At 35.2% G+C, this 13,383-nt stretch overlaps 1 protein-coding gene across 1 annotated transcript in view; it reads left to right on the top strand.

Moving 5' to 3' along the window:
• Positions 1-13,383, top strand: part of LOC136029980 (codanin-1-like) — a gene marked incomplete in the record, with an annotated part of 262,581 nt that overhangs the window by 222,809 nt on the left and 26,389 nt on the right. Inside the window, 1 exon segment of the mRNA XM_065708554.1 lies at positions 4,744-4,898. Within this exon segment, the coding sequence (XP_065564626.1) occupies positions 4,744-4,898 (155 nt within the window).

Raw genomic sequence — 13,383 nt, 5'->3', positions numbered from 1 at the left:
GTTTGATGTATATCTATATATATAAAAATAAGTTGTCTGTCTGTCTGTCGAGTGACGTCATTATATGACGTCTGAATTATTTCATCATATACCAATTCAAAAACGAATGTATTCAAGCCGAAGTAGCTGAGTTGGTAAAGCGTTATGTTCCAGGTTCTAGGTCCGAGAGGTTCCAGGTTCGAGCCTTGGCTTTAGCATTAATACAAAAGAAGAAAAAAACTAAAAAAGGTAAAAACTACAAAAAAAACTAAAAAGAAAATACTAAAAAAAAACTAAAGAGAAACTTAAAAAAAAGGTAAAAACTACAAAAAAAAAATAAAAAGAAAAAAAAACTAAAAACCAATAAAAAAACTAAAAAAAACTAAAAACTGAAAAAGAAAAAAAAACTAAAAAAGGAAAAAACTGAAAAATAAAGGAGAAAAAGGAAACTAAAAAAACTAAAAATAAACATTAAAAAACTAAAAAAGGTAAAAACTACAAAAAAAACTATAAAGAAAAAAGAAAAAAAAAACTAAAAACGCTAAAAAAAAAAGGTAAAAACCAATAAAAAAACTAAAAAGAAAAAAAGGAAACAAACAAAAATTTATTTCATCATATACCAATTCAAAAACGAATGTATATACAGACCGGAACACAGGGAATATAAATGACTACCGGGACACTCAAAGAGAAATTACAGACTGGGACACCGGGACACAAATGACGACTGGGACGTGTTAGTCGACTGACGTCATGTTTATGTGTCGACTGACGTCATGTTTGTCGACTGACGTCATTATAAGAATTGAGCTGTATGTCGTCATGAAGTTGTTTGTCGACTGACGAAATTACAGACTGGGACACAAATGACGACCGGGACACAGGGAATATAAATGACGACCGGGACACAAATAACGACCGGGACACAGGGAATATAAATGACGACTGGGACACAGGGACACAACTACAACGGGGACGCCGGGGGGCACAGGGGGGATATATAAATGACGATGGGGACACAGGGAATGTTTGATTAGCAGTCACCATCAACAAAGCTCAGGGGCAATTATTAGAATAATGAGGTATAGATATGAATACGGACTGTTTTTCCCGTGGACAATTATATGTTGTATGTTCAAGAGTCGGTAAACCTGACAATCTATTTATGTGTACAGACAATGGGACAGCGAATAATGTTGTATATTCGCAAGTTTTACTTAGTTAAAAACATATATATATATATATATATATATATATATATATATATATATATATATATATATATATATATATATATATATATATATATATATATATATATTTATATATATTCACAGGTGGGACACAGGGACACAACTACAATGGCGCGTAACGACTTACGCGCGCGGGGGGGCTTGGGTGGCGCGAATCACCCCCACCAACTAGGTGTTGGGGTGGCGCCCCAATTATTAGAATAATGAGGTATAGATATGAATACGGACTGTTTTTCCCGTGGACAATTATATGTTGTATGTTCAAGAGTCGGTAAACCTGACAATCTATTTATGTGTACAGACAATGGGACAGCGAATAATGTTGTATATTCGCAAGTTTTACATAGTTAAAAACATATATATATATATATATATATATATATATATATATATATATATATATATATATATATATATATATATATATATTTATATTTATATATATTCACAGGTGGGACACAGGGACACAACTACAATGGCGCGTAACGACTTACGCGCGCGGGGGGGCTTGGGTGGCGCGAATCACCCCCACCAACTAGGTGTTGGGGTGGCGCTTCGCGCCACCCCAACAGCTAGTACTGTTATAAAAACTTTTTCTTTTATAGAGTTTCGGTTGCTATTAGCCGAGATTGCTCCTTAGGGTTTCAGTTACTATTAGCCCATGCTGCTCCTTGCAGTTTCGGTTTCTAATAGCCCAGGTTGCTCCTTACAGTTTCGGTAACTATTAGCCCAGGTTGCTCCTCACAGGTTCGATTACTATTAGCCCAGGTTGCTCCTTACACTTTCAGTTGCCCAGTTCACTACTTAAAGTTTTTTGACAAAAACTGTTTGATTTACCACCTTTGATGTATTTCATAGTAAACAGGTTTTTCTCCAAGTTGCATTAAATTAAATGCAAAATATTTCTTAATTAAATGCTATTTCGTAATTTTGGTAATCAGCTAAATTAATACAGTATTTTATATTTCAATACTTAATCAGTTCGTTATATTAAAGTAATACTATTTAATTCTTCAAGGGACTTGAACAAAATTAAATTATAATTAAAATGACGGTATACCCGAGAAATCTGATATTCTTATCACAAATTTAATAAGCTGAAAATTAGTTTGATAAGTATTGCTAAAAAAGCAAGTAAAAAAGCCTTTGCGTTTGCAATACTTGACGCATTGTCTAGTTGTTTGTTATTAGGGCTAATGGCAACACAGTTTACCTACGGTAAAAAAAAAACAAAAAAAAAACGGGAATATCGCAGTTCTTTCTCCTGATTTCAGTCACAGTTAATTTTCTTGGAATAGTTCCAAATTAATTCAACAGCTTGTCAAATAATCTATCGATTCTTTGCACTTCGTCGCTTCAAGAATCTAATATATCAAACATCTTTTTCCAGAATGCCATGTTTTTTGCTTAATTTTAGCCCTAGCGTCTATCACCTAGTTAGGCCACTTCCCTCTCTTTCAATTATTATTTCCCCACTTTTCTTTTCAGAGTTTCAGTGTCATCTCAAATAACTAAGAAAAGACAGAAAACTGCTTATGTCAACCAGACGAAATGATAGCAACGTTCCTTGGATATTGTGCTTCGCTTTCATTATGTCATAGCATATTCCCCCTTTTTATAAGTTATTTCTACAAAGACCTGATAGAACTTCTGGAGATAAATGTCTTGCCAAGGTGGCAATGTAAAGAAAACGTATTCTTGAAATTAGTGATGGAAATAGAAAATATATGCTTTAGCTGGGGTTCGAACCAGTTACCTTAGTAACCAGGACAGTTCCACTAAGTATTGACAAACAATTGAAAGAAAGAACAAAGGCATAAAACGATTACCAGAGCCAGTGAAAGCGAATTCGAATGTTTTTCAAATATCTTGGTACCACATAAAAAAAAATTCAAGAGAAAAGAAAAAAAGGAAAAACAAGCAAAGTGAAAAAACGAAAAATGATTGAGAAATACAAGTAAAAAAAAACAGAACACTTATATGTAAATCAAAATTGTATTAGGAAGAAAAATACGTAAATGAGGCCCATAAGCCCTATTCAACATGAGATTTAAATTAATAATATAGTTTTGCTAGCGCTAATTTGAGCCATTCAGATTTTTCGTAGAATTTTCTGATAGCCTGAAGAGTTCTAATTGACTCGAATTATCACCAGCTGAATCTCACTATCAGAAAAATTTCTTTGTGAATGGGCCTTGAGCAAGAACCTTGTGCGTTGTTAATGCATCTCACACTAGTCTCACAAGTTCTATACAAATGGATCTGTTTTCCAGTACTGAATGTATTTAAATATATTTCATTGGTTGGCTATATAATGAAGCTATCCAGAAGCTAAACCGATTAGCTCACAAAGTAATGGCAAAAATTTAAAAGCAAATAAATTGCTACTTGTAATTTTAATGTCGTAAAAATATGGTTAAGAAATCGAATGATTCGTGAACTTTCAATGATATTCAATTGAGTCAAAACAAAGTAAATCAACATTTGAGCACATTATCTTAATGAATATATGCTTATTCTGCTCAAGGTTGCAGTATGTACCACCATATTCCATATAAGCTTGTGAATATTACTCTTGCTATTTTCTAATATCTTTTAATCATAGCACCACGCTACGTTCTCCATATTATCTTTTTTAGTATTATATACCGATTCAAGCTGCAATTTTGATTTATCTAGTGCATTTTGACTTCATACTATATCGATTTTTCATTATTACTGGTAGTACTATAATTTCCTCTTTACTGCATTTGCATTTTCTCCACATTTTGCATGTAGTTGCCGCAAAACTTGGTGTATTCAAACTACAATTGCTCGTAACACCTTATTTTGCATATAGTCTGTTTTGGTTTTCAAGCATAGGCTATTGATTCTACCATTACCTTTGTATCATATGCTCACTATCTCTATAAAGCTTCCTTTTGCGACTTTTTTTGTAATTGTGTATTTAGCTTTTCGATCACACTCGTCATAATCATTATTATGCTTTTTATTATTATACAATTCATTATTATATTATATTATTATTCATTATTATACAATCATTATTATGTTTTTTATTATATTGTCATTATCTCCATATTTTGCAAATTACCTAGCGAATTCCAACTAAAATACCATAAATAGACCGTTATACAAATTCTCTAATGCATCTGAAATTGACATTAAACTTTAAGAAGAATCAAAATTCCTTATGCTTTAAAATTCGAATATATTAGGCTACCAGCATGCCCAAAGGAAATGAACGATTTCCAGTGGTTTCCGAAGAAGAAGAAGAAAGAAGAATCATGTATTATAATTCAATATTTGATTATTATTCTTTAAAAAAATTGGTCAATAAAATTTGATTTAATTAGTTTCACATTGCCATATGACTCCTCTTGGTAACAACGGCAAAATCAAAAATTTGTGAAATAGTTTATTGTTTTTCTTCGTTTTTTTCCAAATAACAAACTCTGATTTATTGTATTATTTTATTTCGTTATAGAATAGAAAGTTCTCCCTTTTTTAGAGTATTTCTACAAAGAGCTGATGGAAGTGCTGGAGAAGAACGCCTTGAAAATGTGTCAAATTAAAGGAATGGCTGATGAAGAGTTATTAACAAACTTGGTTTCTGATCACAATGAAAACTGTTCATCACCCTTTGATATTGTCACCAATATGAGGGTGAGTGATGAATAAATATTTCTTTTTATCTTATCTTTTCGTCTATTACTCATAAAATGCTAACCAGTATCGTTAGGCATCAAATACGTCAAAATTAAAATATTTCTCTCTCCCCCCCCCCCCCTACCTATACCCATTTTAAGTTTATTCATACCCGAAAACCGCAATTTTTTAAGATTTTGGAAAGAACAACATAATATTTGTGTCAGTGTTGCCACGTTGAGCAGTAAAAAGAATTAGTTAACTTTGACATTGCTTTTTAAAATATTATAGGTCAGTTGACACCTAAAAATAGTGGGACGTATTTGTGCCATTTGGACGCTTTAGGTGCTTCCACAGGTAGTTGTTAAAATTAGCTTTTTAATTGATTAAATAAAAAAAAACTAATTTTTTTAGCTGAAAGTAAGGAGTGACATTAAAACTTAAAACGAACAAAAATTACTCCGTATATGAAATGGGTTGTCCCCTCCGCAATCCCTCGCTCTTTACGCTAAAGCTTTTAATTGTTTGAAAAAGTAGAATTGTGGCAAAGAGTCAAATTTTAGCGTAAAGAGCGAGGGATTGTGGAGGGGACAACCCATTTCATATACGGAGTAATTTCTGTTCGTTTTAAGTTTTAATGTCGCTCCTTACTTTCAGCTAAAAAAACTAGTTTTTTTTATTTAATTTCTGAACGTTATTGAATTAATGCATGTTTGGTTTTGGCTCTCCGCACATAAATTATTAAAATGAAATTTGCATATTAATTCTTTTTTTGGCTAAATGGCTTTCTCTTAGTTTTGATCAGACGATTTTGAGAAACAAGGGGTGGAGAAGGAGGCCTAGTTGCCCTCCAATTTTTCGGTTACTTGAAAAGGCAACTAGAACTTTTAATTTTTAACGAACGTTTTTATTAGTAAAAAATATACGTAACTTAAGAATTAACTTACGTAACAAACTTTCATAATCTTATATTTTTATTATGTATACGAGGGGGTTTGTACCCTCGTTAATACCTCGCTCTTTACACTAAATCGTAAGTTTTGTCCCAATTCTTTAAGAATGACCCCTGAATCAGAAAGGCCGTAGAATAAATAGTTGAAATTACTAAAAATACTTTAGCATAAAGAGCGAGGTATTTATCTCCTCCTAAATACCTCGCTCTTTATGCTAAAGTATTTTTAGAACCCCTCATATGCGTAATAATCTCTGTTCGTTTTAAGTTTCAATGCTACTCCTTCCTTTCATTTGAAAAAACGTTTTCATGTTTATTTTTCATTGCTTTTTTATAGTAATGCTAGAAAATCCTGCACCCTTTTCATTGAATTTTTCTTCCCCCATGACAGATTCCTCCAAGGAAAGATCCTCCAACATAGCCCCCTCCCCTCAGCCCCACCCCCAAACAAAATAAAATCCCCCTGGAAACGTCTGTACACTTCCCAATAGCCATTACTATATGTAAACACTGGTCAAAGTTTGTAACTTGCAGCCCCTCCCCCAGGGATTGTGGGGGAGTAAGTCATCCCCAAAGACATAGTTATTATGGTTTTCCACTATGCTGAACAAAATGGCTATCTCAAAATTTTTATCAGTTGACTTTGGGAAAAAAATGAGCGTGGGAGGGGGCCTAGATGCCCTCCAATTTTTTTGGTCACTTAAAAAGGGCACTAGAACTTTTCATTTCCTTTAGAATGAGCCCTCTTGTGACATTCTAGGGCCACTTGGACGATACGATGACCCCTGGGAAAAAAAACACAAAAAACAAACAAACAAATAAACACGCATCCGTGATTTGTCTTCTTGCAAAGAATACAAAATTCCACATTTTTGTAGATAGGAGCCTGAAACTTCTACAGTAGGGTTCTCTGATACGCTGAATCTGATGGTGTCATTTTCGTTAAGATACTACGACTTTTAGGGGGTGTTTCCCCCTATTTTCTTAAATAAGGCAAATTTTCTCAGGCTCGTAACTTTTGATGGGTAAGACTAAACTTGATGAAACTTATATATTTAAAATCAGCATTAAAATGCGATTCTTTCGATGTAGCTATTGATATCTAAATTCAATTTTTTAGAGTTTTGGTTACTATTGAGCCGGGTCGCTCCTTACTACAGTTCGTTACCACGAACTGTCTGATAAAAGAAATTGCACAATGCAACAATTTGTATGGATTCATCTATGTTTATTCTTCTATGGACGTTTCTAAGAATTCAAGCGTAGCATCGGCAAACGCGCCTTCTATATCTAAAAAGTGTTTAAAGCGTATTCCTTTAATTCTAAGTGTTGCCCTGTACACCCCAGTTTGTGCAAAGCTGTTCCTGTGGAGAATCCGGTTATAAAACCCCGTTTAGTTTTCAAAATAGATTTTAAGCTCTTGGATTACTAATTAGGTACCAATTTATTAAATGTTCCATCACTTTCAGTTAAAAGGATGTTATCATACTTTAAGGTTTGGGACTTGAAAATCATTTTCCCTGAATTTGGGCACAAAAACATCTTCTGCTTTTCACCGTGTCTTTGGAAGACAGCCTAAAGTTATTCTCCTCCTAATATTCCGAATTTAATGGGCTTTTAAATTTTCCAATCCTTTTTGGAGAATGACAAGATGTACCCTGTCAGCATCAACGGCCTTTTAAGGTCGAAATCATCCATATTTTTTTTTTTTTTTTACTCAATCTCCCTTATATTCTGAGATACCAGCCTATCCCATAAATTGGGATTATTTTTTTTTTAACTGCCTTGAGACTTATGTATTTTTAGATTATTTACATTTATTCCAAGTATCTAGACAAACCATCTAGGGCCAAACAAAAAGCTAGTTATCACCGAATAGGATGGGGGGATGCCCTAAGGAAATATTTAAGGGGAATAGAAACTTCTTGAGAGAGTGTAAAGAAGGATGCTTTAAACAGATTGGAATGGAGGAGGAGCGTGTGTAGCTTTGTTGGCTTCAGGTGGCTTGGTGCCACAGTGAGCTGTTAGTTGTACTATTGGCAGTACTCTAAGTATGCTATTCGGTGTCCCTTCTGGGTCCTTTGTGAGTTTACCATCTCCCTTCCAGACGCTCCCCAAGTAGACCCGGGTTTCCTTTTTTAGAGTCTAGAGTAGCTTAATACTAGTTTCTTCCGACGCTGCATTTCTGCAGAAGTTTCTCCGTGTAGTTCTTTTTGCTTTCCATATTCTTTTTTAGGGAGTTTCAATTTTTCCCAAGGTTCACCACAGTCTCGGGGGTAGGAATGTCCATCTCGATGATCAAATTGCAATTTGATAAAATTGCAATCCCTAGCAGCATTCTAATTTTTTTTTTTTTTTAATTTTGAGCCCAACTAACTTCTTGATTCCCCCCTTCCTCCACTGGTGTTTCGGCTGTTTTTAAAAGCACTTTTCGTAATTTCTGTCTGTCTTTCTGCTTCCCTATTGAGGTCCTCCTCAGTTTTACTTAGACTAGGGGGTAGATTGTCAAGCTTTTTGATTAGCGCTTTATTATAAGTCAGGGTAATTATAAAATTAGCTACATGTCACCATGGTCATGATGACGCTGCAAATTCTTCCGCAAAGTGAATCTCTGAGAAATGTCAACTTTTGCTTCGGCAGGCAGATTTCACGTCGTCTAGTAAAAAGGAAGTCTTTGTTTTGGTGAATATTCGCTTCGTTCTTTTTGGACCAGAGCTGAACATTCATTCTCCATATGGCAAAATTATTTTCAAAATAAATTGAAGTTGCTTTTAAAAATGTACTAGTAAAAAATGTACTAAATGTTCTAAAAATTTACCTAAAAATGAAACATAAAATGAAATAAAAAAATAAAATATACTAAAAACAAATTAGTAAAAATGTACTGGTAGAGATGGAATAGCTTTGCGTTACAGAACTATCAAGCAACCTCACCATACTCATCCTCGCTGGCGCGTCTGACCAAAAGCAAGAAAAGCAACAGCAAATATTTACCAGCGCTTAATTACAAAGTGTATATATAAACCCTCCCACCCCTCAAGATTCCTGTCTGACTCGTAAAAACATAAAAAAATGCAGATAAACAAATTTTGATGCGTTTTAAAAGTTTTTTTTACAATTTATCCAGTCGTTAAAATAATTTTTTCAGCTCTAGAACGATTTTTTTGAACCCGTATGCATTCCAGGAATATGCTGAGACAATGATGGGACTTGCCATAATTTCTTGATCAAAGGGGGTGATTCTCTGATTCCTTGATCGCTAGCTTGTGATTGTTCTGTATGGTATATCTGGGGAAAAAAACGTTTTTTACAAGTAAATTCTCTGTTTCTCTGTCGTTTTCAATTCTCTGGTGGGTAAAATTGTACTCAAAGTAACTAAAAACTCGCTGTTTATGCACTGTTACAAATCTACTAGTTTGTTAAACAAACGACTAGGCAACGTTGCTACGTGTTTGTCGCCTGATGTAACTGCAGGGTTGCCATGGGTAGTACAAAAGTATAATTTCTAGTACTTTTTTATCGAAGTGGTACTTTTTCAATACTTTCTGTTAAATTTGTACTTATTTAATACTTTTCAAGTTATTTTTTTGTCGTCATGGACTCTCAATTTTTCGCTGCATTTACATCCTGGAATTTTTAAAATTTTTAAGTCAGGGATTTTTAAACGATCTCAGACGTGCAGGAATTTCGAATATCTTCCTAAATACGACATAACTAACTTGGTAGATATTTAAAAACAAATAAATTTAAGAACGCATTTTGTACTGTGATTGTCAACTTACTTCGTAACCCCCCGATGAAGCAGAATCATACTAGCTTATTCACCGCATGATAAATTCATATGGCGTGGAAAATCACATATAAACATGCTAAGTTTCTTTTGAGTTGATGGTTGAAGAACTAAGCTTTCTGGCTGTCTATCCAAAGCTAATATTAAAGAAACTTAGAATCGAACAATCTTAGAATCTAGAATCTAACAAACTTACAATCTAAAAAAGATTGTTTTTTTTATATCTCGGTTCGTTTTTCAAATGATGCAGGTAAATCTGGCTCACCCTCCATGAAATATATCCCCCCCCTTACGGAAAACTCCACCGTGAATCTAATCAAACGTAAAGTACACCCTCCGGGCTCCCTCCAGAAGATTCTATCCTCGCTGAAAATCAACGCTCCCCGTAAAATTTCTTGCGGACAATTCAGCCTGAAAAATTATCCTTAGCTTACTTTCATTAGAAAAGGACTTTAATCCCTAATCGGTTTCTCGATCACTCCGAAAATTCCCTCTCCCGTGAAATTTTTTTTCCGGAAATCAAAACACGCGGAAAATTGCCCCCGGATATTCCTTTTTGATTGAAAGTTTTCTTTTTTTTTCTGAAACATTTTTTAGGAGTTGTTCAGAGAATCTCGCTTTCAATCAGACGTAATTTTTGGATTTTCGTAATGACGTTCTTTTTTTCAATGCGAATATCACTTTCAAAGAGTTCGTAGTGACGAACTGTAAGTAAGGAGTGACTTGGCTCAATAGTAACCGAAACTTTAAAAAGCGGAATTTTGATATCAATAGACATATCTGAAGAATAAGCTTATTATGCTGATCTCAAATATATAATATTCATTAAATTTGGTGTTACCCGTCAAAAGCTACAAGCCTGAGAAAATTTGCCTGGATCTTAAAAAAGAGGTAAAAGGTAGTAAAGGAATCTTGATGAAAATCACACCATCAGACTCAACATATTTGAGAACCCTATTGTAGAAGTTTCAAGCTCGTATCTCCAAAAATATGGACTTTTTTGCCAGAAGAAAGAGAACGGACGCGTAATTTTTTTTTTTTTCAGGTGTAACAGCATCCAACCAATAGTCCTAGAATATCGAGAAAGGAATCATTCGAACAGAAATTAAAGGTTCTAGTCCCCTTTTTAAGGGACCAAAAAGATCGGAGGGCAACTAGCCACCCTCCCATCCCCTATTTTTCCTCAAATTCGTCTAATCAGAATTTTGAGATAGCCATTTTGTTTAGCATAGTTGGAAGGTTCAATAATTAATTCTTTGGAGATAACATGATTCCCCACATTTCCTGGGGAAAGGTTTTTAAAATATAAAATTTGCCCAATGTTTACGTATAGTATTTTTTATTCTGAAGTATGCATACATTTTTCGGGTGGGGGATGAATTTTCTGCTGGGGGGATTTTCCCTATGGAGAATTTTCCACGGGAAGGGAGTTTATAGAGAGTGAACGTTTCAAGGGAGATTTCGTACTTGGGGGATTGGCCAGAACTCCTATACGAAATTATTTTTATTTGTCTTTCTTTCTCTTGCCGACTCAATTTTACGCGTGGAGATGTTAAAGGTAATTATCCGGGGTAAATTTTCACCGGGATTAAATCGTCTTGAGGATCTTTCCTGGGGGAGGGGAAATTTTTCCATGGAGGTGGAGCCATTATTACGCATATGAGGGGGGTTGCCCCGTCTTCAACACCTCGCTCTTTACGCAAAAATTTGAATGTCGTCCAGTTCTTTAAGGACGACTCCTGAAAAACAAGGATCGTTTATTTAGAACACTAAAAAGGTTTTATAAAAATACTAAACTTCAGCGTAAAGAGCGAGGTGTTGAAGAGGGGTCAACCCCCTTCATGGTGCGTAATAGTTTCTGTTCGTTTTAAGTTTAAATGTTACTCCTCACTTTCAGTTAAAAAAAACTTTGTATTGTTTAATCATTTATGAAATACGACCCAGTTTTCCTGTGTTGACGCCGCTCCATCGCTCGTACACCGCACCGCATGGGTCGTTTTTGACGCCAAGTCGCTTGATAAGTTGACCGTTGACTGTCAAGAATTTTACTTTAGAAGGTTTTAGAAGGTTTTTTACTTTGGAAAGTGCTGTGATTTATTTAGGCAAATTCTTGAACATTTTATATCCTCTGTTGCTTGGTGGGTTGGTGGATTTCAAAGATTGTACGTTTTGGCCGTCCATATGGGGCCAAACAAAAAGCAGACTATATTAGACTGGTAATAGAATATTGGTATCCGGCTGATATTAGAATATTGTAGTGAAAGACAGGTCAAGGTCTGGGACACGTTCTAAAGATAAGGGTTGGCGGATTCCAAAGATTGTGCATTTTGGCAGCCCATATGGGGCAAAACAAAAAGCAGATTATATTAGACTGGTAATAGAATATTTATATCAGATTGATATTAGAATATTGTGAATAATAAAAGAAAGGCCAAGGTCCTAGGACACTTTTTAAGGATGAGGGTTGGTGGATTCCAAAGATTGTGCGTTTTGGCCGTCCATATGGGGCCAAACAAAGAGCAGACTATATTAGACTGATAATAGAATATTGATGTCAGTCTCACATTAGAATATTATGAGTAATGAAAGAAAGGTCCGACACGTTTTAAGGATGAGGGTTTGCGGATTCCAAAGATTGTGCACTTTTGCAGTCCACATGGGGCCAAACAAAGAGCAGACTATATTAGACTGATAATATAATAGTGATATCAAACTGATTTTAGAATATTGTGAGTAATGAAAGAAAGGTTAAGGTGCTAGGACACGTTTCACGGATATAGATGATAGATTGCCAAATAATGGGCTTTTTGGCCATCCATCTGGGGTCAAGGGATAATCAGGTCTTGCCTGAATGGGATGGGAAGGGGTCATAAGGATGGAAATTGAAGAGGAATGGAAATTGGAGCTTTTTGGGAGTGGGTAAAGAGTGAAGCGTTGAATTGATTGGTTTGGAGGTTGTGTTTGCTTCAGACTGTTTGGTGGTGCAGTGAGTTGTTCGTAGTAGTGGAAACATTTGTTGTTGTTTTTTGGATGACCTCCATAAAAACCAACTACTGTAAATGTTCATTTATTATCTACTTACTGATTGTGAATTATTTCGTCCTTTCTGAAGTCATTATCATCCAAACTTTCATACCAGATTTTATTCAAATCGTAGAGAGAAAATACGGGGGATGTATTTGGAAAAGATGCGCTATAAAAGAGAGAAAAAGCAAAATCAGTGATATGTGCTTATTCAACATTAGTAGTCATCCTTAACAGTACGTGATCTTTAATATAAGGCTTTTATTCGTCCTGGTTAAGTGGTTAAAACGCTTAACTAACAAGCGAATGGTCGCTGGTTGGTGGCTGTTGTTTAATTTAGGGCAAAGGCTAGTGCGAGGGGTTACCGTTTTCAGAAATAACTTACACCAGGTGGCGCGTCCCAAGCGTCACAGAACTGTGCGGCGCACGTGGTGCTCTGAAACGTATATCCGGTGGCGGAAAATGGGCCCCCGCTCGGGTCAGCGTTTGATGGTTTTCCTCCAGCCACCCATGACCGATCTGCATGTCATAAGATTCGAACCCGCGCTGCGTCGACCGCATTGGTCCGTATACGAAAGTTGGTTATGTTTTTAGTTTGTTTAATGAGGCTTTTTGCTACATTGCATGTATTGCTGAAACCATGATTGTTTGAATCTTCCCCCGAAACCACTTGACCTCCTGGTCCTGAATCTAAATTTGATTTTTTAGAAGTACATTGATGGTGTGTAGGCGGAAAC

This window comes from Artemia franciscana, chromosome 8 (genome assembly GCF_032884065.1).
Source record: "Artemia franciscana chromosome 8, ASM3288406v1, whole genome shotgun sequence".
NCBI classification, from domain to species: Eukaryota; Metazoa; Arthropoda; class Branchiopoda; order Anostraca; family Artemiidae; genus Artemia; species Artemia franciscana.
The sequence above is the reverse complement of the archived record's forward strand: the minus strand, read 5'-3'. Positions and strand labels throughout refer to the sequence as shown.